The following is a 21800-nucleotide window of genomic DNA, read 5'->3' as shown; positions in this document are numbered from 1 at the left end:
GAGCTTCCACATACGACCACACCCCATAGAATTTTTCTAAAACACAGAAGTGTTCATAAACGTCCCCCATAAGACAGAATAGTAAACAAACTCTTATCTCCAGGAGGATTATGCATCTTCGTTTCAAACATGTGCCAAAACAAGTACTTTCTCAACAAGAGTAACTAAATACATTAAATCATTTTTAATTTTCTCAATATCTCAGAGAGGTATGCTGGCATTAAAGATTGTTATTCCCATTCTATATTTGTTTTGGAGCAGTGGTTAATTGGTCAGGGACATTGGCAATGCACAGAGGCATTTTTGGTTGTCACAACGAGGAGAGGGAGGTGCAATTGGCATCTAGTGGGTAGAAGCCAGGGATGCTGCTAAACATCCCACAATGCACACGACAGACTCCACAATGAAGTATTATCCAGCACAAAAATGTTAATAAGGTCGAGGTTGAGAACCCCTGGTCTAAAGAATAACATATTTCATCAAAATGTAACCACCAGCAGAACTAGAAAAAACCACAAGTGTCAGGGGAGCTTTCGAAACAGAGATTCCACTCTGGACATTCCCTATCTCAAGGTTTGGAGTAGGACATGTGGACAACAAACGTCCCCAGTGATTCTCACAGACCTGTAACCCGGGCTGAAACCAACGTGTGCGAAAAAATGGAAGGGAGAAGGCAACAAAGGCAGGTGGAAAAGAGATGGTAGCAAAGCACAGAAAACCAGCAGAGACAAAGCCTTAAGCGCGGGGGCGGGGGGGTAGGGAGGTAGGGGAAAGGTGAACAGTGTATGACAAGGGGGAAGATTTGTGCCCTTGGAGAGAGGAGTCTGGTCAAGGGGTCAGGGCAGGATGAAGCCAGATGGTAAGACGAGAAGAGATGGAGGAATGGAAATAACGAGAACAAATTGTTCTCACAGAGAGACAGGAAGGAGGAAGATAGGGTAGTAGCTTCTAGAAGATTAAGGATAAAGACTTAGGTTGGGGATTTTGCTTTTTTCAGAGACTAGTGATTTAAGTCTGCTTGTTCACTGAGGGAAAAAAGTGGGTCACAGCAGAGGGATAAGGAAAGTAACCTTTACTGAAGGCCAATTGTGGCTAGCCCTTTAGGAAAAGTCTCATTTAACAATAACTACCTGATGAAGCAGTTATTCCGCTGCGCACATGCGGAAGCAAGAAGCTCAGAAGGAACTTCCCAAGTCACACCACCAATACATGAGGGAGCTAAATTCAAACCACCATCTTTGGCCCTCTTGCACTCTACCTCACTGTCTTCAGAAAGATGGAGACGGCTAAATTCTCTACACTGGCATCTTCACTGGGTAGAATGTCTCAAAGCCATTTAAAAGTGAATGAGGCCTTCGCTGACCAAGGAAGAAGGAAAACCCCTGGTATTGGCACTTTCCACTCCTTTGCCCTGTTCTGGCCAACCCGGCCTCACAGCATCAGACTGACATCTTCAAATCATGATTTAACTATTTGACTATTGGAGTCTGATGGGCAACCTACAGGCTATATAACTTACCTGTTGGTGCTTGTGGCACTTTCCTTAATTGGAAGGAAAAATTTGGATGAAGTCACCTTTTTATACTGAGCTTGTTCATACGGATAGAGCAGAACCAATGGGAGAGTGTAATCAAAGGTTATTCTTAATCCGTCAACCATCTCCTTACAAAGGTCCACGCTGGGGGCGAATAAGAAGAACAGACGATAAAGAGAAAACTGTAATAGTTATATATGCTCCAAAACGTCACCATAAAGTTACACATCTTTAATAAGGCATTATTTTAAACTTAAAACACTCTTAAAATTACCCCTACACACATAAAGCATGAAGTGAATATGTAGATGCTTGTGAAAGAATTAAGCTAGGAAAATAGACCTGTAATGACAACACAGAGCACACTGGTGATTTTCATTGACCACGTTCCACATGAATGAGCGTGTTCAACGTCACTGAGGAATCCATGCAGGCTGTACTGCCAAAGGTGGAAAGACCCCAGCCGCTGAGAGCAGAAGGCGAGCTGCCTTGATGAACTCCCAATACTTGTTTCCACTCTAATAATCGACCTTTCTGATTCTATTTCAGGTGGGTCACGTGTGTAAGCCAGCACTTTAGGAAGAGTCCTCTGACTGCAATAACAGCTCCTTGTAAAACAAGCTTTGATAAAATTCTTATGGCCCACTTTGACGCTTCTGAAGGACAAAATGATAGCCCTAAATCATATCTAGGCAGCATCTGAGGCAGTGCACACTCTCAACGCGTCCAGATCGGATACCTGAATATTTATTGAACATTCTGAAAAATTAACAATATTTTGAAAAAGTGAACAGGGCTGCTAGGAACATCAAATTTTACCTTCTGATGAAAGGGAAATGTGTTCCTCAGGTAGAGCATGATGCTAATAAGGTCAGGGTTACAGGTACTATTCTAGAGTCAGAAAAGAATAACCCTGACCCCGGCAGCCATCTCAAAAGCACATGCCTGTGGTTACAGAGGCAGGAGAGAGAGATGAACCATTAGCAAAAATCCATTATTACAACTAAGGGGGAAAACGGCTTAAGAATAAACGTAGTAAGACAGACAGAGTACCTAATTGGGAGCAAAAACCTCAAAGACTAACTGAAGGACATAAAACAAGCCTTGAACATAATGGGAAGGCATATCGTAGGCACAATCTTCCCGCAACATCAATATATACATTTTGTTTAAGTTCAATTAGAATCTCAATGAGGCTCAGGAAGATAAATGGACACAATTACTTTACAGATCGTAAGGAAGAATAAAGGGCCAAATATAGCCAAGGAAATCATAAAAAAGAGCGAGGGGGTCTTTCCTTACTAGGTATTAGAAGTTACTGGGAAGCCACTTTAATCAAAACAATGTTCAACACATGAAAGTACATCAAGGAGCGTTGTGTGAACTTAATACGACAATAGAGATGTTTTAATTCAATGGAAAATGATCATGTGGTTTTCAAGAAAACAAACTGGACTCCTATCTCACACGTATGAAAGTTCCCAGTGAACTCATAATGGCAATGACTTACATTTTTAAAAAAATAAAATAAAAATTAACCTAAAAGAGAGCAAGACAGAGAAAAAAAAAAACCCAGAAGCTATAAAAGGAAAAAGAATCAGACATCGTTCTATATAAAAAGGTTACAATTGCGAGAATGCCATTTGCCACAGGCTTTAAGGAAAGAAACCTGCCAGTGCTATTACAATTTAAAACATGCATATCTTTGAAACAGTGATCCCACCTACATCTGCTAATCTAGTGCCTTCTAATAGGAAAATGACTGACTAAGTCAGGAGCTGGCAAACTTTTTCTGTAAAGGGCCAGGTAGTAAATATTTTCCACTTTGCAGGCCAGTCTCTCACAACTACTCCACTCTGCCCTCATATGGCAAAAGCAGTCATAAACAACACGTCAGTGACTGTGCCCAGACAACTTTAGTGACAGCAACAGGCGACATGCCAAACCTGGCCCTGGGCTGGAGTTTACCATTCCCTGGGCTAAGTCATGGGCTAGCCATGCCAGGGAACATCATAATGCAAAACTGAAACAGAGAGCCATACAATGACTCTGAGTACTTTCACCGCCCTATGAAGTAAACACATTATAACCAAATATAGTATCAATCTATTCTCATAAAAGTGATACTTTATACACTAAAAACAACCACCCTCTGTTTTTCTGATTACATGACTGTGCAGAAAGGGATACAAAAATGATACTTTAGGCAGTTAACATCAGTTACAGGGGGAGAGTCGGGGAAGAGAAGGGAAAGGAAAAAGGCTGAAGTAAAATAGAAAATACAAGCAGCACATAATACTAACTGAACACAGAGAATATTATTCTATCTGGTTATTATAACAAACCTGTGAGAGCCGGAACTTGACAGGACTACCTTGTTTTTCTGGGTCTCCCAAGTTTTCCGCCTTTGACAGGCCACTGTCTTACCACTTATCTATTGCTCTCTGTTAATGGTAAATAACTGGGTTTTCCTTCTCTGGTAGGTTTTCGCCTTATACATGTTCCGGCTTTCGCAGGTTTTACTATACGATATGTAAAAACTGAACATACACATACTCAAGAATAAGTAAGTAACGAGGATAAATGAAAATATATATATTTTGATTTGGCTACAGGACAGGCCTATGGAAAATTTCTGGTTAGGATTACTGGTATTTTTAAGCAGTGTCTGCAATACAATTCACTGCACTTCTGTCAGTTTGTCATACTCTGGGGGCTTGCGTGTTGCTGTGATGTTGGAAGCTGTTCCACTGGTATTTCAAATACCAGCAGGGCCATTCATGGTGGACAGGTTTCAGCAGAGCTTCCAGACTACGACAGACTAGGAAGAAGGACCCGGCAGTCTACTTCTGAAAAAACTGCCTGTGAAAACCTTATGAATAGCAGCAGAACACTGTCTGATATTGTGCTGGAAGATGAGCCCCCCAGGTTGGAAGGCACTCAAAGTACGACTGGGGAAGAGCTGCCTCCTCAAAGGAGAGTCAACCTTAATGATGTGGATGGAGTAAAGCTTTCGGGACCTTCATTTACTGATGTGGCACAACTCAAAATGAGAAGAAACAGCTGCAAACATCCATTAATAATCGGAACCTGGAATGTACGAAGTATGACTAGGAAAACTGGAAGTCATCAAAAGTGAAATGGACTGCATAAAGATCGATACCCTAGGCAGTAGTGAGCTGAAAGGGACGGGTATTGGCCATTTTGAATCAGACAATCATATGGTCTACTATCCCGGGAATAACAACTTGAAGAAGAATGGCATTGCATTCATCCTCAAAAACAACATTTTAAAATCTGTCCTGAAGTACATTACTGTCAGTGATAGGATAATATCCATATTATCCTTGTGGGTACAAGGAAGACCAGTTAATATGACTGTTATTCAAATTTACACACCAACCACTAAGGCCAAAGATGAAGAAATTCAAGATTTTTACCAACTTCTGCAGTCGAAAATTGACCAAACATGCAATGATGATGCATTGATAATTACTGGCAATTGGAATGCAAAAGCTGGAAACAAAGAAGGACCTTAGCTGGAAAATACAGCCTTGGTGAGAGAAACGATGTTAGAGATGGCACGACATAATTTTTCAAGACCAATGACTTATTCATTCCAAATACCGTTTTTCAACAACATAAACAGCAACTATACACGTGGACATCACCAGATGGAAAACACGGGAATCAAATCAACTACATCTGTGGAAAGAGACTATGGAAAAGCTCAGTATCATCAGCCAGAGCAAGGCCAGGGGCTGACTGCGGAACAGACCATCAGTTGCTTACATGCGAGTTGAAGTTAAAGCTGGAGAAAATTAGAACAAGTCCACGAGCGCCAAATACAACCTTGAGTATATCCCATCTGAGTCTGGAGATCATCTCGAGGACAGATTTGATGCACTAATGACCGAAGACCAAACGAGTTGTGGGATAAGGACATCACACATGAAGAAAGCAAAAGGTCATTAAAAAGACAGGAAAGAAAGAAAAGACCAAAATGGATGTCAGAAGAGACTCTGAAACTTGCTCTTGAATGCAGAGTAGCTAAAGCAAACGGAAGAAATGATGAAGCGAAAAAGTTGAACAGAAGATTTCAAAGGGTGTTTTGAGAAAAAAAAAGTAAAGTATTACAATGAAATGTGCAAAGACTTGGAGTTATAAAGCCAAAAGGGAAGAACACGCTCAGCATTTCTCAAGCTGAAAGAATGGAATAAAAATTCAAGCTTCAGGTTGCAATTCTGAAGAATTCTATGAGCCCCTGTGGTGCAATCGTTAAGCATTCAACTGCTAACCAAAAGGTCAGCAGTTCGAATCCCCCCGCCGCTCCTTGTTGGGGTAGTTCTACTCTGTCCTATAGAGCCGCTATGAGTCGGAATCAAATCAACAGCAATGGGTTTCAGTTTATGGGCAAAATATTGAACAACACAGAAAACATCAAAAGAAGATGGAAGGAGTACACAGAGTCACTGTACCAAAAAGAGTTGGTCGACGTTCAACCATTTCAGGAGGTAGCGTATGATAAAGGACCAACGGTACTGAAGGGAGAAGTCCAAGCTGCAACGAAGACACTGGTGAAAAATGAGTCTCCAGGAACTGACAGAATATCTATTGAGATGTTTCAACAAACAGATGCAGCACTGAAGTACTCACCCATCTATGCCAAGAAATTTGGAAGACAGCTTCCTGGCCAACCGACTGGAAGAGATCCATATTTATGCCTATTCCCAAGAAAGGTGATCCAACCGAATGTGGAAATTATAGAACAATATCATTAATATCACAGGCAAGTAAAATTCTGCTGAAGATCATTCAAAAACGGCTGCAGCAGTATATCGACAGGGAAGTGCCGGAAATTCAGGCCAGTTTCAGAAGAGGATGTGGAACCAGGGATATCATTGCTGATGTCACATGGATCCTGGCTGAAAGCAGAGAATACCAGAAGGATGTTTACCTGTGTTTTACTTACTATGCAAAGGCATTCAGCTGCATGGATCATAACAAATTACGGGTAACATTGAAAAGACTGGAAATTCCAGAACACTTAATTGTGTTCATGCAGGACCTGTACACAGAACAAGAGGCAGTCGTTCGAACAGAACAAGCAGATATTGCGTGGTTTAAAGTCAGGAAAGGTGTGTGTCGGGGTTGTACCCTTTCATCATACTTATTCAATCTGTATGCTGAGCAAATAATCCCAGAGGCTGGACTCTATGAAGAACATGGTATCAGGATTGGTGGAAGACTCGTTAATGACCTGCAATATGCAGATGATACAACTCTGCTTGCTGAAAGTGACAAGGACTTGAAGCACTTACTGATGAAGATCAAAGGCTACAGCCTTCAATAGGGGTAACACCTCAGTATAAAGAAAACAAAAATCCTCACAGCTAGACCAATAAGCAACGTCATGATAAATGGAGAAAAGACTGAAATTGTCAAGGACTTCATTTTACTTGGATCCACAATCAACACCCATGGAAGCAGCTGTCAAGAAATCAAAGAATGTATTGCATTGGGCAAATCCGCTGCAAAAGACCTCTATAAAGTGTTGAAAAGCAAAGATGTCACCTTGAAGACTAAAGTGTGCCTGACCCAAGCCATGGTGTTTTCAATCTCCTCATATGCATGCTAAAGCTGGACAATGACTAGGAAAAACCAAAGAAGAATTGATGCCTTTCAATTACAGTATTGGTGAAGAATACTGAATATACCATGGACTGCGAGAAGAGCGAACAAGTCTGTTTTGAAAGAAATACAACCAGAATGCTCCTTAGGAACAAGGATGGTGACACTTCATCTCCTGTACTTTAGATGTGCTGTCAGGAGGGACCAGTCCCTGGAGAAGGACATCATGGTTAATAAAGTAGAGGGTCAGCGAAAAAGAGGAAGACCCTTGATGAGATGGATTGACACAGTGGCTGCAACAACGGGCTCAAATATAGCAATCATTATGATGATGGTGCAGGACCGGGCAGTGTTAAGTTCTGTTGTAGACAGGGTTGTTATTAGTGGGAACCAACTTGACGACACATAACAGCAGCAGCAACACATTAATTACAAAAGAAAAAAAAACTGACTGTTGTGGTGGGTTGTCTCTGAAATAGGTCAGGTTATACCTGTACCTGAGTCTTGGCCTGGTGAGCATGGGGAAATGATCAAGTCCCTAGGCTCAGGTTTTCTTGTTTATAAAGAACAGTGAGTCTTAATACCTCTAACATCTCTTGCAACACAATATTCTTTCTTATCCCTCTATTCCCTGAGCTTAAAAGTTAAAAGATGAAAATAGAGAAAGTGGCCATGAGATATAAACTCAAAGTAACTGAAATGGAGAAAAGTGCCACCTGCTCTAACTGAAGTCACTTCTCTAATACACAGAGGGGACCACGGAATGCTGAACACTCACTTCTTTTCTGCTGGGATGTAATGAACATTCATGTTGGCGTGTGGTATAACATGATGGTGACGAGGTCTCTCACTGGCTGAAAAGGCTGCATTGATAGCAAAATGCTTCACGTAGGATTCCAAAATAGTTATGATGTTGGTCTGGCATGGAAGTTTCACTAACTGTTAACAGAAACATAGACAGTTGATCAACACGTTTCATCATATGAACCATTCCAAGAAAAAGTGGTCATGTCTACATTGCTTTTTTAACTCAAAAATAAAGAAACCAAGCCAATTCTGTTCAAATAACTCATACCCATTGCCAATGAGTCAACTCCCACTCCTAGTGACCCTCTGGGGCAGAGTAGAACTGCCCCATAGGGCTTCCAAGGCTGTAATCTTTATGGAAGCAGGCTGCCGCGTCTTTCTCCTACGGAGCAGCTTGTAGATTCAAACTGCTGACCTTTTGGTTGGCAACCGAATGCTTAACCTCTGCACCACCAGGGACCCTCTGAGAACCCAAATAGAACCTCTTAAAAGAAATATGGTCTGACATACTTTGATTTTTTTCTTCTACTGATTGTACCCTCATGTTGATTATGGCATTAAATCTTCAAATAAATATAAGCAGTGGTTCTCAATTTCAGAGAACAACTAGGACAACACAGGGAGCTTCTAAAGAATACCCACGGCTGGCCCCCGCTACAGATCATTTAAGTCCTCACCTCTTGGTTGGAGCCCAGGCATCAGAATTTGGGAAAGCTCCTTAGAGGTTGCTATTGGGCAGCCAGGGCTGAAAAGCACTGTGCTAGCATTGCTTTTATCAGCAGCAGTTAACACCATGGACAGAGGACTAGAAAACCGGCCTCAGTACAAAACCAAAGAAATAAATTTCACTCCTCAAAGCGTCTCAATTGTTTTTGAGTCTGTGGTTGCAAAGCAGGGCTAAATAACAACTCTATTAAAAAACTCCACTTTGTCTATGTTCTTACATACCCGCTTCCTCCTGTTAATGTAGTAGCAATCGTCCTCCAGCTTCTTCTTCAGAACTTCAGGAATTTCTATACTTATCGTCCTTTCTTCCATTTCCTTTTTTGTGTGCAGCTCTGCTTCTTTCTGCAATATCACAATTCCATGCTTAAATATTTAAAAATACAAGAGAGTCTATATCCACAAAAGTCCTAACACATTAGAGCCTCCTTTGACACAAACCCAGTAAATTCACAACATTGACAAAACAGATTATGCCACGTGTTCAAGTTAAGAGCCCAAAATTAACTTACTTTATGGCACTTGGTACTATACTGTAAATGCTTATTGTTTTTCTTCCCCAATTAAGCTCCTAAGTGGGTTTTATGTTAACTTTGGAGGCAAGCAGATGCCTGTCCAACTCTGATACACTCCATTAATGAATCATCATTATAAAAATAAAGTTCACAATTTCACTGGAAAGAAACAGCTAACTTTGTCATTTGTGAAGACACTTCATGGGAACAAATGGCCACTGAAAGACTCCTAGGGTCTAGACTATACTATAAATAAGGGCTGCTTTTCTTTATAGGTCAAGTAAACATGTACATTTGGTAAAACAGTACATTTTTAGAAAATAATTCACAGCTGGAGAATTTCTTCACATAAATTTACGACTAAAACATATACCAAAGGGTTTTTATAATAAAAACTTCGTACCACGTCAGTCTTTTCTTCAGTATCGCTTTCTTCACTTCTTATTTCCTCATCTGTTTCTTCACTACTGTCTTCAGAAGAACTGCTTATTGCTAAGGAAAACAAAACCATCAGGCAAGCCCTTGTTACAGACTTCACCAGCCCTGACCTGACGTTTGCAACTCTTAAAGGTGAAGTGTGCATCCTGCTGGTAATAAACTGCAGTCCTAGATGTATCTTAAATGCTAAACACAAATACTGTACCTTTTGGAAAGGATTTATTTTTTAAAAATCTAATACTAATTTCCATGGATGTAAGAATCACACAAGCTCATGATCTCAAAGTGTTTAGTCAACTAGGATCCTATGGTTCTCTGTTGAATTCATGAGTGGGGCCAATGTCCAGAAAATACCAAGAAGAAAACATGAGAAATACCCATGAGGTGTTAGCATAAAGATGCTGGCTGAGAAAGCAGTGACCATGATGAGAAAGACTCTGACGAGATCTCAAGATACTAATGACTACTTTCACTATCAAAAACGGCAAATGTTATACAATGTTATACAATGTTTCATTATCTCTAATTTCACTGAATCCTCCCATCAGCCCTGCAGAATAAAAGACAAGTGAAACTTCTTTCAGACAAAGAAAATGAAGTCAAGCCACACACAGTTTTCAGCATTTTCGTCTTTTTCTTCAACCGGGAGGCTTTTTAAAACAGAGTCGACACCAGGCAACCTGCAGCGCTTCTTCTTTCTTCCTTTCCTTCTGTTAAAAAAAAAAATAAGCACACGTAAAATAAATTTCAACACTGACTGGCATGGGTCTTGAGATAAAATACAAGATACAATAAACGATGATTCTTGAATACTCGGAAAAAATTAAACCCTAACATAAATACTAATCTCCATTTCAGAATATTATGCGATAACCACTGCGAATAAACTGCAATTATTTAGAATAAAAACAGAACACTCTTCACTTACACACTTTCAATACACAACATTATTTAATAAACCATGTTTGTCATTTTATTAATTTTATATCATAAAGTTCTAAACACAAAAAGAAAACACACGAAGTAACATTTATGACACAATCTTTGTATTCTTACAGGCGAGCTACAGCTTTTCTTGCCAATTTGCGCTGTAATCTACGGTTTTCATCTGTGTCTCGAAGCACATGATCTTCGGCTGCCCACCTATCCCAGCTGATTGAACAGAAAGAGAAAGAGAATATAAAATTTGAGCTTTTAGCTTGATCCTGAAATAAATGCTAAAACCCCTCACAGGAACAGAAGTGTCCCAGAACTACTGACATTTTAGAACACTATTTAAATATTTTAAAATCACAAACAGGACACAAATGAACTGGAAAAAGTAACCCACTCGGACACAGAAAAAACTGGGGTTTCCGGAATTACCCAGAGATGATACAAATATAATTCACTTGAAAATAATCATTCCTTAGAACAGGCAAACCTTGATAACAAAGCAAAACCAGGAAATGAAACTTTTCTACAAGGGCTTCTCAAGCACAACAAAAAGTTTGCAACGTTCTGGTGCTGCAAAGCTAGTTTCCAGTCCAGTTTAACACGTCCACTTACCTTCTGTTCCAACCATTAAAATGGATTAGATATTCTGGGATCTTTCTGCCTTTTTCGTCTTTGCCAACAATAACATCGACAATCTGAAACCAGGAAACATTGGCCACAAGAGATAGAACATACAGAATATTAGAAGCTAGATCAGGAAAACTAGATCATACTCCATTTTTCAAAAAAAGGAAAGCTTTCTCTCCTTTTTTAGCCCGAGAACTGGGTTGAAACATTTTTTCTTTCAATTCCATTATTTTTTTTTTCTGAGTGGATGCCTCAAAATAGGAAGCATCCGTCCAATCACCTCACGATTGGTATCTGAGCTTGAGAAAGGGAGAAGCTTCTTGAAGCTATTGGCCAGCGAATTTGTCACTAACGAGAGTCCCGGCCACACAAAAGGGTTGCAGCCCTGCGATGTCTGGGAGTTGTAGTCTCCCGGGCCCAGCTGCGCCCGGGGAAAGGCTGGCAGGAGATGCCTCCATCCCTGCCTGCAGTTATCTCCTGAACGACGCTTCGGGGGCAAATGATGCCGCGTGTCGCTGCCTGGGAGATTCGGGTGGCGGTGGGCGTTGGGGGAGGGAGAGCACGGGAGAGGAAAGGAAACAGAGACAGGGGCTGCAGGAAAGGGGTCCGAAGTAGTACACCACAGCCCGGGGGTCCTGGGGATGCCCCAAGGGGCAGGGCCGCCTGGCAGCGCAGCGGACACACCTGAGGACACAGCTGAGAGCCGCACCTGTCCCTCCCAGCTTCACCCAGGAGGCCAGAGGGCCGGGGAAGTCCCACCCCAGGAGCCTGAGCTGCGCCCTCCTCAGGGCTCAGCGAGGTTGGAGCCTCCCTGACGGTGGTGTACACTCCCTCTTCCCGCCATCAGGACCTGAAGAGCTACAGGATGGGGCTCAGGCCCCCAAGAGCTTAGGTGGACGGCCCAGAACGGGACTCCACTCCAGATCGGCTCAGCCCTCCGCAAAGCCTTCAGGAATTGAAGGCGGAAGCGCTGGAAGGCCCTGAAGGCAGGGGCTGGGGCCAACCTTGCCCTCGGGGCAGGAGGGACACAGCCTATGGGAGGGGTCGGGCCCTAGACAACTGGGGTGGGTAACGTCGCGAGTCGGCGGCTAACGTTGAGATGCTGGGGATTAGGACCTGGGTCAGTCGGTCAGGGCACCCCACAGGAAGCCACGCCGCGCCGGGCCGCGCAACATGGGGAGAGATTTAACGGGAGGCAGCGGCCCGCAGGCAAGCTGCCGCCTCTGTCAGCTGCCCCCGCTGGCGTCGCGAGCGCAAAACGACGCCTCAGTCCCAGCCTCGCGACACTGCACGCGCGAGGCTCCCGAAGACGCATGCGCGCCCCCCCCCCCACGGCGCTGGCCGGAAGCGAAAGTGCCCCGTCCCCGAGTCCCGCGCGCAGAGCCCCGCGAGCGCCCCCTGCCTCCGGTCCGCGCGTTGCAGGCTGAGGAGCCGCGGGCGGCCGGCGCCCCGGGCCCCGCCGCTCCCGCCGCCGTCCCGTGGCCGAGGGGCCGCCGCCCGCACCCGCCACCCGTCCCGGGCCCCCGCCCGCGCCTCCTCCCTGTCCCCGCCCGCGGTGGCACCTTAGCATCGTAAAGGACTCGCGCCTTGGTGGGGTCAGGCTCGAAGCACAGCACTTTCTCCCCTGAGTGGAATTTAAATTTCATGCCCTCACTCGAGCTCATTTGCTCATCGTGGCGGAGGGAGAGACTCCGGGCGGGAGGAGCGCGCGACGCGGGGGGAGGGGAGGGTGGGGGTGGGGCGGTGGCGGGCCGGGGGGGGCGGGGACACGCGGAGGCCCGGCCGCCCGCCCTCCGCTCGCCCCGCCCCACGGCCGGGGCCGGGGCCGGGGCCGGGGCCGGAGCACGCGCCCGCAGTGTCCCCCGGGGTCGGGACGGGCTGCAGCGGGGGCAACTGTCCCCCGGGATCAGCGAAGGCTGCAGTGGGGGGCACCCGCAGTGTCCCCCGGGCTCAGGGCGGGCAGCAGCCGGGACCGCGCTCCTGGACAAGGGCTTCCTGCCGGTCGTCCCCTCCTCTGGCGCCAGGGAAAGTAGGCGGACGCGGGGCTGCGGAGCAGGGCTCCCCCTGGCCTCCAGGCTGCGCCCACGTGTGCAGAGCGGGCATCCGCCGGGGCGCTTCCTCAGGCCCGAGGGTCGCCCTTTCGGTCCAGAGGCTCGCCTTCCAGCTGAAGAGGGTGCGCTCCCTCCAGCCCGCGAAGCGCACGCTCAGCCTGGAGGCGCGCACTCTCTGGCCGGAGGGCTGCGCAATCTTAGGCCCGCTGGGCGCTGGGCGCAAGCTCGGGGGCGGGGGGGGGCTTGCTCTCTCCAACTGAAGGGGGTGCGCTCCCTCAGGCTCGCGGGGCGGACGCTCAGCCAGTTGACCGCGCTCTCGGCAAGGGGGCACCCTCTCCAGCCTGGGCGCGTTTGGGGAGAGGTGTCCCTTAGCGGAGGCTGGCTCGAGTGGACAGCGTCTGTCCTCCAGGAGCTCCCTGCTAGCCAAGAGAAGGGCCGTGCCGCGGCGTGCAGCTGTGCACCTTAGCTGAGCTGCGCGCCGCGGGGTGTGGCCTTGGGGGGAGGCCGTGTGCTGGAGTTGGGTGTAGACGGGCAGGAGCTTTGGGCGAGGGAACAAGGGTGCTCTGGGCAGTGCAGAAGCGCTGGAGCATGTCTGGGGAGAGAACAACCAGGTGGCAGCCCCAGGAAGCAGTGGGAGCGAGTCCAGCCTTGCTTCATATCCCTGGCCCTCCCAGAATTGCTCACTCGAGGTCTGTCTTCTGCGATAGATCGGCAACTCCCACAAGGCCGAAAGCACTGTGAGTGCCCGGGACTAGCACCATACCTGCCCATAAGAGGTGCCCAGTAACTATGTCATGAACAAATGACAAGTGATGGAAAACGCTCCTTGAAGGACAAATCTCCAGGAGCATACTGGATGGTGCTTTTGTTTGTTTGCTTTTTAGAGGAATAGAAAATCTTTGGACAGTGTATTTCACTAGATTAAGATGGTAAACCAGCTGTTTTAAGGTCCAAGCTAATCACAACAGTGAACTGTCAGCTCTCCACATCCCCTGCTCTTTTCTTGCCTCCAGAAATCCGCACTGGCCTCACCCTCTCCGCTCCCGGAGTAGCAGGTTCCCGGTACACTTTACCATGAGAAAACCCTCAGGCTTCCCCAGAAGGTCAGATACCCCTCCCCTCCCAGAACTGTGCCTACTTATGTCTTGTGTTTACTGCTTGTTCTGTAATAGAATCGGTGGTTTGCAAATTCATCAGTGTATACTTGGGGCACACAATAATTTTTTTGATGTTAACACTTTGTTTTTTCTATCATGGTAAATATATAGGTTACAAAACATTTGTCATTTCACCAATCTTCACATGCACAGCTCAGTGAAGATAAATGTGTTCATCATGTTATTCAGCCATCACCATTCCTGAGTTTTTCCATCACCCTTAGCGGAAGCTCAGTGTCCCCTAAGAGTCGTGTCTTCCTTTCCCCCTCCCTCCCACCAACCCTGATAAATACTTTTTAATGAATGAATAAACCGATTACAAACTTATATAACAATCACAAAACTCAGCCACCAATTGAATGTGAATGGGGAGAGGGAGGGAGGCAATTCCCTCACATTTCGAATGAAGATAATAGTGGTTCCTACCTCAGGGTTCTTAAAAAAAAAAAAATTTTTTTTTTTTTGGAGACATGAAATGAGTCTGTTCAATGTCCCTGGTTTAGCAGGTTGCCTGGCACATGGTGAGTGCTCAGTAAATATTTCTGTTAATATTTGGCATTTCTCATTCATATCTCCTTGTCTCCCATTCATTCACTCAACAAGTTTTCTTGAATGGCCTGTGAGTTGGGTGCTACAGATACAAAGTAGAATACATACAGTATCTTTGCTCAAAGAGGATACGTTTTTTCAGAGGGGCAGAGCAGCATGCAAGCAAGTAAAAGCATTATCCATGCTGGGAAACGCTGGCATGGAATAGAGGAGACACAGTGCTTTCTTCTCCCTGGGAGCAGGGACTGTGTCAGACAAGGATTAAGAAAGGGAATTCCTCTTGAGCTGAAATTTATAAGATATTTTCCAGATTTTGAGGAGAACCAGGGGATTACAATAGCCATCAAATCTCAGGGCATACATTTTTTTTTTAATAGGCTTTATTTTTTAGAGCAGTTTTAGGTTTACAGAGAAATTGCCCAGAAAGTACAGAGTTCCCAGATGGCTACTGTCTGCCCTGCAGTTTCTCCTGTTATTAACCTCGTACGTTAGTATGATACATTTGTTACAAGACATGAACTGAAAGCAATACATTATTAACTAAACTCCATAGTTCACATCTAAGTTTATTCTTTGTGTTGTACAGTCCTATGGGTTTTGACAAATGCATGTCACGTGTTCACCATTAATGTGTCACGTGTTCACCAATAAAGTATCCCGCAGGATAGTTTCAGTGCTCTAAAAATGCCCTGGGCTCCCCTTCTTCATCCCCAGCTCCCCCCCCCCGCCCCACTTGAACTCCTGGAAACCACTGATGTTTTTTAAATATCTAATTTTTTAAAGTTTAATTTTGTTGTTGTTGAGAATATACACAGCAAAACATGCACCAATTCAACTATTTCTACAGGTACGATCCAGTGACATTGATTACATTCTTCAAGTTGTGCAACTGTTCTCATTCTCTTTTTCTTGGGTTGTTCCTCCTCCATTGACAAACTCACTGCCCCCCTAAGGTTCCTACCTAATTTTTTGAGTTGCCGTTGTCACTTCAATCACATACAGATGGTTCTTAAAAGAGCATAATGCTCAAGGCAGGGCCTTTTTTACTAGTTAGGCTAGACTATGGTTTTAAGAAGACTTCAGGGGATATTTTTGGTTTAAGGTTTAAAGATTATTTCAGGGCAGTAGTTTCAGGGGTTCATTCTGCCTCTATGGGTGATTTTTTAAATTAATCATTTTTTATTGTTGTAAATATATATATATATAAAACACAACATTTGCCAATTCAGCATTTTTTACATGTACAGTTCAGTGACACCAATTACATTAATCGTGTTGTACAACCATCACCGTAAACAGATACTCAGTGCAACCACTGATCTTTTTACTCTCTGTATAGTTTTGCCTTTTCTAGAAGGTCATATAGTTGGAATCATTCCAACATGTAGCCTTTTCAGACTGACTTCTCTCACTTAATAATATGCATTTAAACTTCCTCCATGTCTTTTAGTAGCTTGATAGCTCATTTCTTTTTATTGCTGAATAACACTCCATTGTATGGATGTACCACAGTTTGTTTATCCATGCACTTATTGCAATACATCTTGGTTGCTTCCAATTTTGGGCAATTTTGAATAAAGTTGCTATAAACATTCATGTGCAGGCTTTTTTTTTTTTCAACTTATTTGGGTAAATACCTAGAAGAAATCTTTTTTACTTTGCAGTATAGGTCACCTAGGCTGGCCACAGAGATCCCTTCTCTGTGCTATGGTAAGGTGTGTCCATGTGGTGAATCCAAGTAATTCCTCATCCATGGCCCTCGGCCATTCCCCACCTCCTTTCCTGCTGACAAAGGTCCAGTTTTGCTCAGTCCTTTGCCCTTACAGTAGCCCTGCCCCCATCTTCAGGCAGGGGTGAAACTTGACTAGCAGCCCCGCTTATTAACCGTTTGCACCACACGGGTCTAAACCAGTCACAGTAATTCCCTTCCTCTTGCAGTGATTGGTTATGCACAATCATGTGATACAATTCTGGCCAATGAGAGAACTTTTCTCAGTGAGGGATAATGTGTGGAGGACCCTTCTGGAAAATATCCCTGCCCACACCCCAAGAAAGATATATGTGGAATAAACTTTCCCCTTCCTCTCTGGGAAGTCCTTGGGTGGGGCAAATGATTAATGTGCTTGGCTGTTACCCGAAAGATTGGCGTTGCGAGTCCACAGAGGCACCTCAGAAGAAAGACCTGGCAATCTACTTCTGAAACATCAGCCATGGAAAACCCTATGAGCACAGTTCTACCCTGGCCACGTGGTGCATCCATGAGTTGCAGTCACCTGGAGGGCAACTGGTGCTGGGTTTTCCTCCCTGAACATTCTTAATTGCACCGGGATGGGGGTAAGTGATACAGCCATCTCGGCAACATGAAGCCACCTGTCTTGGATGTCCTGAGGATGATAGAGCAAAAGGATAGTGCTCACCTGGGTTCTTGATGCAGTCAGTGTTGAGTCCCTGACTCACCGAATTAGCCAACCTGGGCTGCCTAACTCCTGGCTTCTTGCTATGTGATATAACTTATCCCTGATTTTTTCAAGCTACTTCTAGTGATTTGCAGCCAAAAACCTTGTGCTCATACCTCTTCTGCATTGTAGAGAGTTGAGTGATCAGCACCTTGAATGAGCTATACTGCTAATGTAGGTGAGATTTTGTGAGATGGAGCTCAACAGTGAGAATGCATTTTTCTGTGGACGTGTTGTCATCATCAGTGGTTGGGTGCATTTGAACTAGTACTTCACATGTGTTCAGGATGAAATAGGCTTTGGGAAGGGAGGGCAAACCTAATCACTACTTCTGATATACTTTCTATTGAAATTTATATTTTATGTTACAAACAAGCTTTAAGTGAATTTCTGGGACAATCCATTTAAAAAATTAGGAACAATTTATGACCTTGCAGCTTTAATTAGACTTATATTATTCTTTTGGTCTTAGGTAGGATGCAGACCTGCACTCTAAGAATGTGTTTTGTGGTTAACAAATGGTCTGATGCAAAGTCATAGTTACTTTCACAAAAGCTACATGCATACAAAGTCATAGTTACTTTCCCAAAAGTTATATGCATACAAAGTCATAGTTACTTTCCCAAAAGTTACAATGCTTCTTGATCTTTAATCCTTGCTGGTGCCTCTAAATCAGAAGGGATGATCTTCAGTGCTTCTGGGCTCCCATCCTTAACTTTTCAAATGATATAGGGATGTGGTTGCAAGGTAAAACCAGACTCTCTACTTTGGGGTTACATTATGAAGTTTCCATAGTAATACTGCTGATGCCCTTTACCAAAGACCACTAGAAACACACCTGGAGTTGAAGGAGTTGGGTATATTGCTCATGGCAGGGAGGAAGAAGCCACACCATGGGGAACCATGGGTACCTCAGGGATGGGGTGTTAAAGAAGCCTTATTATGGAACTTGAGCTGCTGTTAGGTGATTTGGGGAGGAGTGAAGGAAACCCGTCTTTGATCTGGATAGGATGCATGCTATCAGGAAGCAGTGATAACCATGTGATTGGGTACTTGACTACATTTTATCTGGGAAGAAAGAAGACTAGATTGAGCCTGAAGCTATAACTAATAAAGCAGTAGCTGTCATTTGTTTTAGCCGGGAGAGGGGACTATTTTATATTTTGTGGCTCAGATAATACTCACATTTGTCTCTTACCACAGATGATTATGGAGTGGTCTTGTTTTTGTCTTGATCCACCCTGGCCACAGAGTGGCCTTGTCTGATATTGGTGAACCATGAAATTGTTCGTAGTCAGCAGGACAGCCACACCCTTCTGTGAGGGCCCACCAGATCCTGGATGTCAGGGGTAGCTTTTTGTTTTTCCTCAATAGTTAAGGGTTACCAAGTGCTTACATATGATAGACACCGTGCTAAGCACTTTACATATTCTGATTTAATCATCACCACAGCCTTATGAGGTGGCATTATGATAATCCTCACTTAACAGGTGAACACTGCGGGACCTGCCTTCCTAACCAAGGTTGAGGTGTGAGTTTGGGCTGACACCAGGATCCGTGATGCTCTTAATCACTCCTCTACACAAAGCCAGATGGCCGGGGCTGGGCAGTCAAGTTCAAGACTCAAATCCCAGTCACTTTGTAGATAGCAAGGGTATTACTATATGTGATGTCTATCTTTAAACTAGAAGCCAATCACAAGTCTGAATCAAATTATAGCGGCACACCTATATTATGAAGCCATTTAAAATTATGTTGTAGAAAGATCCTCATGGAAACCGTCTTAGTTTCCTAGGGCTGCCGTAACAAAATACCACAAAGTGGGTGGCTTATAAGAACAGAAATTTATTGTCTCACAGTTCTAGAAGCTAGGAGTTCAAATTCAGGGCATCGAGAGGGCCAAGATTTCTCTGAAGGCTTTAGCGGGAGGTCCTTCCTTGTCTCTTCCAGCTTCTGGCAGCCCCAGGTAGTCTTGTCATTCCTTCGGCTTATAGATATATCCTCACATAGCGTCTCCTCCTGCGTATCTCTCTGTGTGTGTTCTCTTTTATGAGAACACCACTCATATTGGATTAGGACTCACCCTACTCCAGTATGACCTCATGTCCATCTAATTGATAACATCTGCATAGACCCTGTTTCCAAACAAGATCACGTTCACAGGTAGTAGGAGTTGGAATTTTAACATATCTTTTTGGGGGACACAATTCAATCTACAACAACATGGAAAAACTGTTATTGCTGTATTAATGACAACAACAAAGTACAAATCAAAACAGAACCAGATTTCTCTGAGGACCTTTTCAAACATGCAGTTCAGACCCATTGAACTGAAATATCTGAGGGTGGGCTCCAGCGTCTGTGGGGTTGAAAACTTGCACCTCTGTAATGTGGGCCAAGAATTTGAACTCTAATTTATATGCTAAGCCTAGTGCTTTGTTTGAAGGGCAAAACCAAGACAGGTACTTGTCAGGCTTTCCTGTTGTGTGATCAAGAACATTACTGGCTAACACTCAGCATATACTTGGATTCTGGCGAATCAAGGCTGTGGGAAATGGTTATTTACTATTCTCAATACTACATGAACTTCCGGTGCTTTTGAAGATGGTGAGGATGATTATTTCAGTCATTGGCAATTTTGAGTAAGCTCACTATTAGCATAAGATTGGTCCCCTGTGACAAGTCCAAAAAATAACTTTTGATCCTCTACATTCTTATTCAAGATTATGTGTTCGAAGCTGAGATTTACTCCATGTAACAGAACCAGCTAGTTATAAATAGCAGCTATTTATCAAGTGGCTACTTGCCAGGTTTTTCATTTCTATTTCATTTAGTCCAACAACAACAAAAAATCCTCTGAGGTAAATATCTCCACTGAAAAACAGGAAACCTAAGACTCAGATTGGTTAAGGGTCTTGCCCAAGTTATAGCACATCAATAAACATCAAAACATACATATATATGCGTATACATCAGAACAGCTGATGTTTTCCAATCTGATTCCAATTCCCAGTTTGTTAACATCCCAAAGAGTTTTATAAGCTCTAAAGAAGGCTTGCAAAACTGTAAAATGGTTTCAAATATCTATGTCTTTATGCTATGCTGTAACCTATGCTCTCTGCACCTGCGGCATATCAAATTAGCACTGGAAGAAAGGATATTATTTACATAACAAATGGACATTGAACTTGCAGCCATATAATCAGTTCAGTCTTCATGATCATGAGGGTCATACCAGCAACAATAGCCAGATTAGAAGAGTAGCTTTACAGTTAGAATTCCGAGGACCTTTACAGAAAATAGTTTAATAAGAGGTCCAAACTATCAAATCAGTTTTTTTCTTTTTAATTTGCCTTAAATAATATTGATCACGAGAGTATCCAAATGCCAATGCCTGTGAAATAGTAAAGCATAATTGATGTTTGATATAAGAATATTTTTTATTGTGGTAAATATATAGATGTAACAAATGGTTTGCCATTTCAACACTTTTCACATGTATAATTCAGTGACAGGAGTTATGTTTATCCTGTTGTTCAACCATTCCTGGTGTAAGAATTTTAAAGGAACTACTGGATGTCTTTCACTTGAAATTTACTTAAGATTCAGATAATGTTTCTGAGTCAAATGAATGTGTCTTTGACTAATTTTTTCTTAAAAATGACTGTAATATGTATTTTTACAATAAAAAAATGACTTTATATGGTGAATAATAAAACTACATCTATTAGCTGTATATTACGAAATATTGGTAAACTTGACCAGGGAAGGAAATTCACATCAACTGTAAGTTGTTCTTTGGTTTTATAATGTTTGAGAAATTGCTTTTTGGTCCCTGAAATTAATTTTTGTAATGTTTTTGAGGAAGGAGAGCTATAGAGAATTGAACTACATTGAGTATTTATTATCAGCTCTCGGGTATAGGGTCGCTATGAGTTGGAATCGACTTGACGGCGCTGGGTTTTTTCTCGGGTCTCCCAGGAATCGTGACTATATGTATGTTTTTTCTTTACTCAATTCTGTAATTAATGTTTATAAAATGCCGTGTTGACTTTGTTTTTAAAACAAGACCTCTATGAAGAAAATACCATAGGCATCAGTGATTAATTGATTACGTAAAGAAATAACTCAATAGCCAAATTAAAAATTATTGACCTAGATTGTCCTTCATTATACTTGTAAGGGAGCCTTGGTAGTGCAGTGGTTGAGCTACGGCTGCTAACCAAAAGGTCAGCAGTTCAAATCCACTAGCTGCTCCTTGGAAACCTGATAAAAACAAAAACCAAACCAGTGCCATCGAATCGATTCCAACTCATAGCGACTCTATAGGACAGGGTAGAACTGCCCCATAGAGTTTCCAAGGAGCACCTGGCGGA

The 21800-nt window shown here is 43.5% G+C and overlaps 1 protein-coding gene across 2 annotated transcripts in view; it reads right to left on the bottom strand.

The window, feature by feature from the left end:
* MSL3 (MSL complex subunit 3) overlaps positions 1 to 12920 on the bottom strand; it is a 35795-nt gene extending 22875 nt beyond the window's left edge. Inside the window, exons 1-8 of one of the 2 annotated variants that reach the window (XM_064277960.1) lie at positions 12774 to 12920; positions 11197 to 11279; positions 10705 to 10800; positions 10261 to 10358; positions 9614 to 9702; positions 8921 to 9040; positions 7944 to 8104; positions 1520 to 1678 (exon numbers count right to left, since the gene is read on the bottom strand). In XM_064277960.1, the coding sequence (XP_064134030.1) occupies positions 1520 to 1678; positions 7944 to 8104; positions 8921 to 9040; positions 9614 to 9702; positions 10261 to 10358; positions 10705 to 10800; positions 11197 to 11279; positions 12774 to 12875 (908 nt within the window). In that variant the 5' untranslated portion in view covers positions 12876 to 12920. The remainder of the gene's footprint in view (positions 1 to 1519; positions 1679 to 7943; positions 8105 to 8920; positions 9041 to 9613; positions 9703 to 10260; positions 10359 to 10704; positions 10801 to 11196; positions 11280 to 12773) is intronic. The other variant, XM_064277961.1, reaches the window with a different exon arrangement.
* Between the last annotated feature and the right edge of the window lie 8880 nt (positions 12921 to 21800).

Source organism: Loxodonta africana, chromosome X, assembly GCF_030014295.1.
Source record: "Loxodonta africana isolate mLoxAfr1 chromosome X, mLoxAfr1.hap2, whole genome shotgun sequence".
Taxonomy (NCBI): domain Eukaryota; kingdom Metazoa; phylum Chordata; class Mammalia; order Proboscidea; family Elephantidae; genus Loxodonta; species Loxodonta africana.
This window is presented reverse-complemented; position numbering and strand designations above follow the sequence as displayed.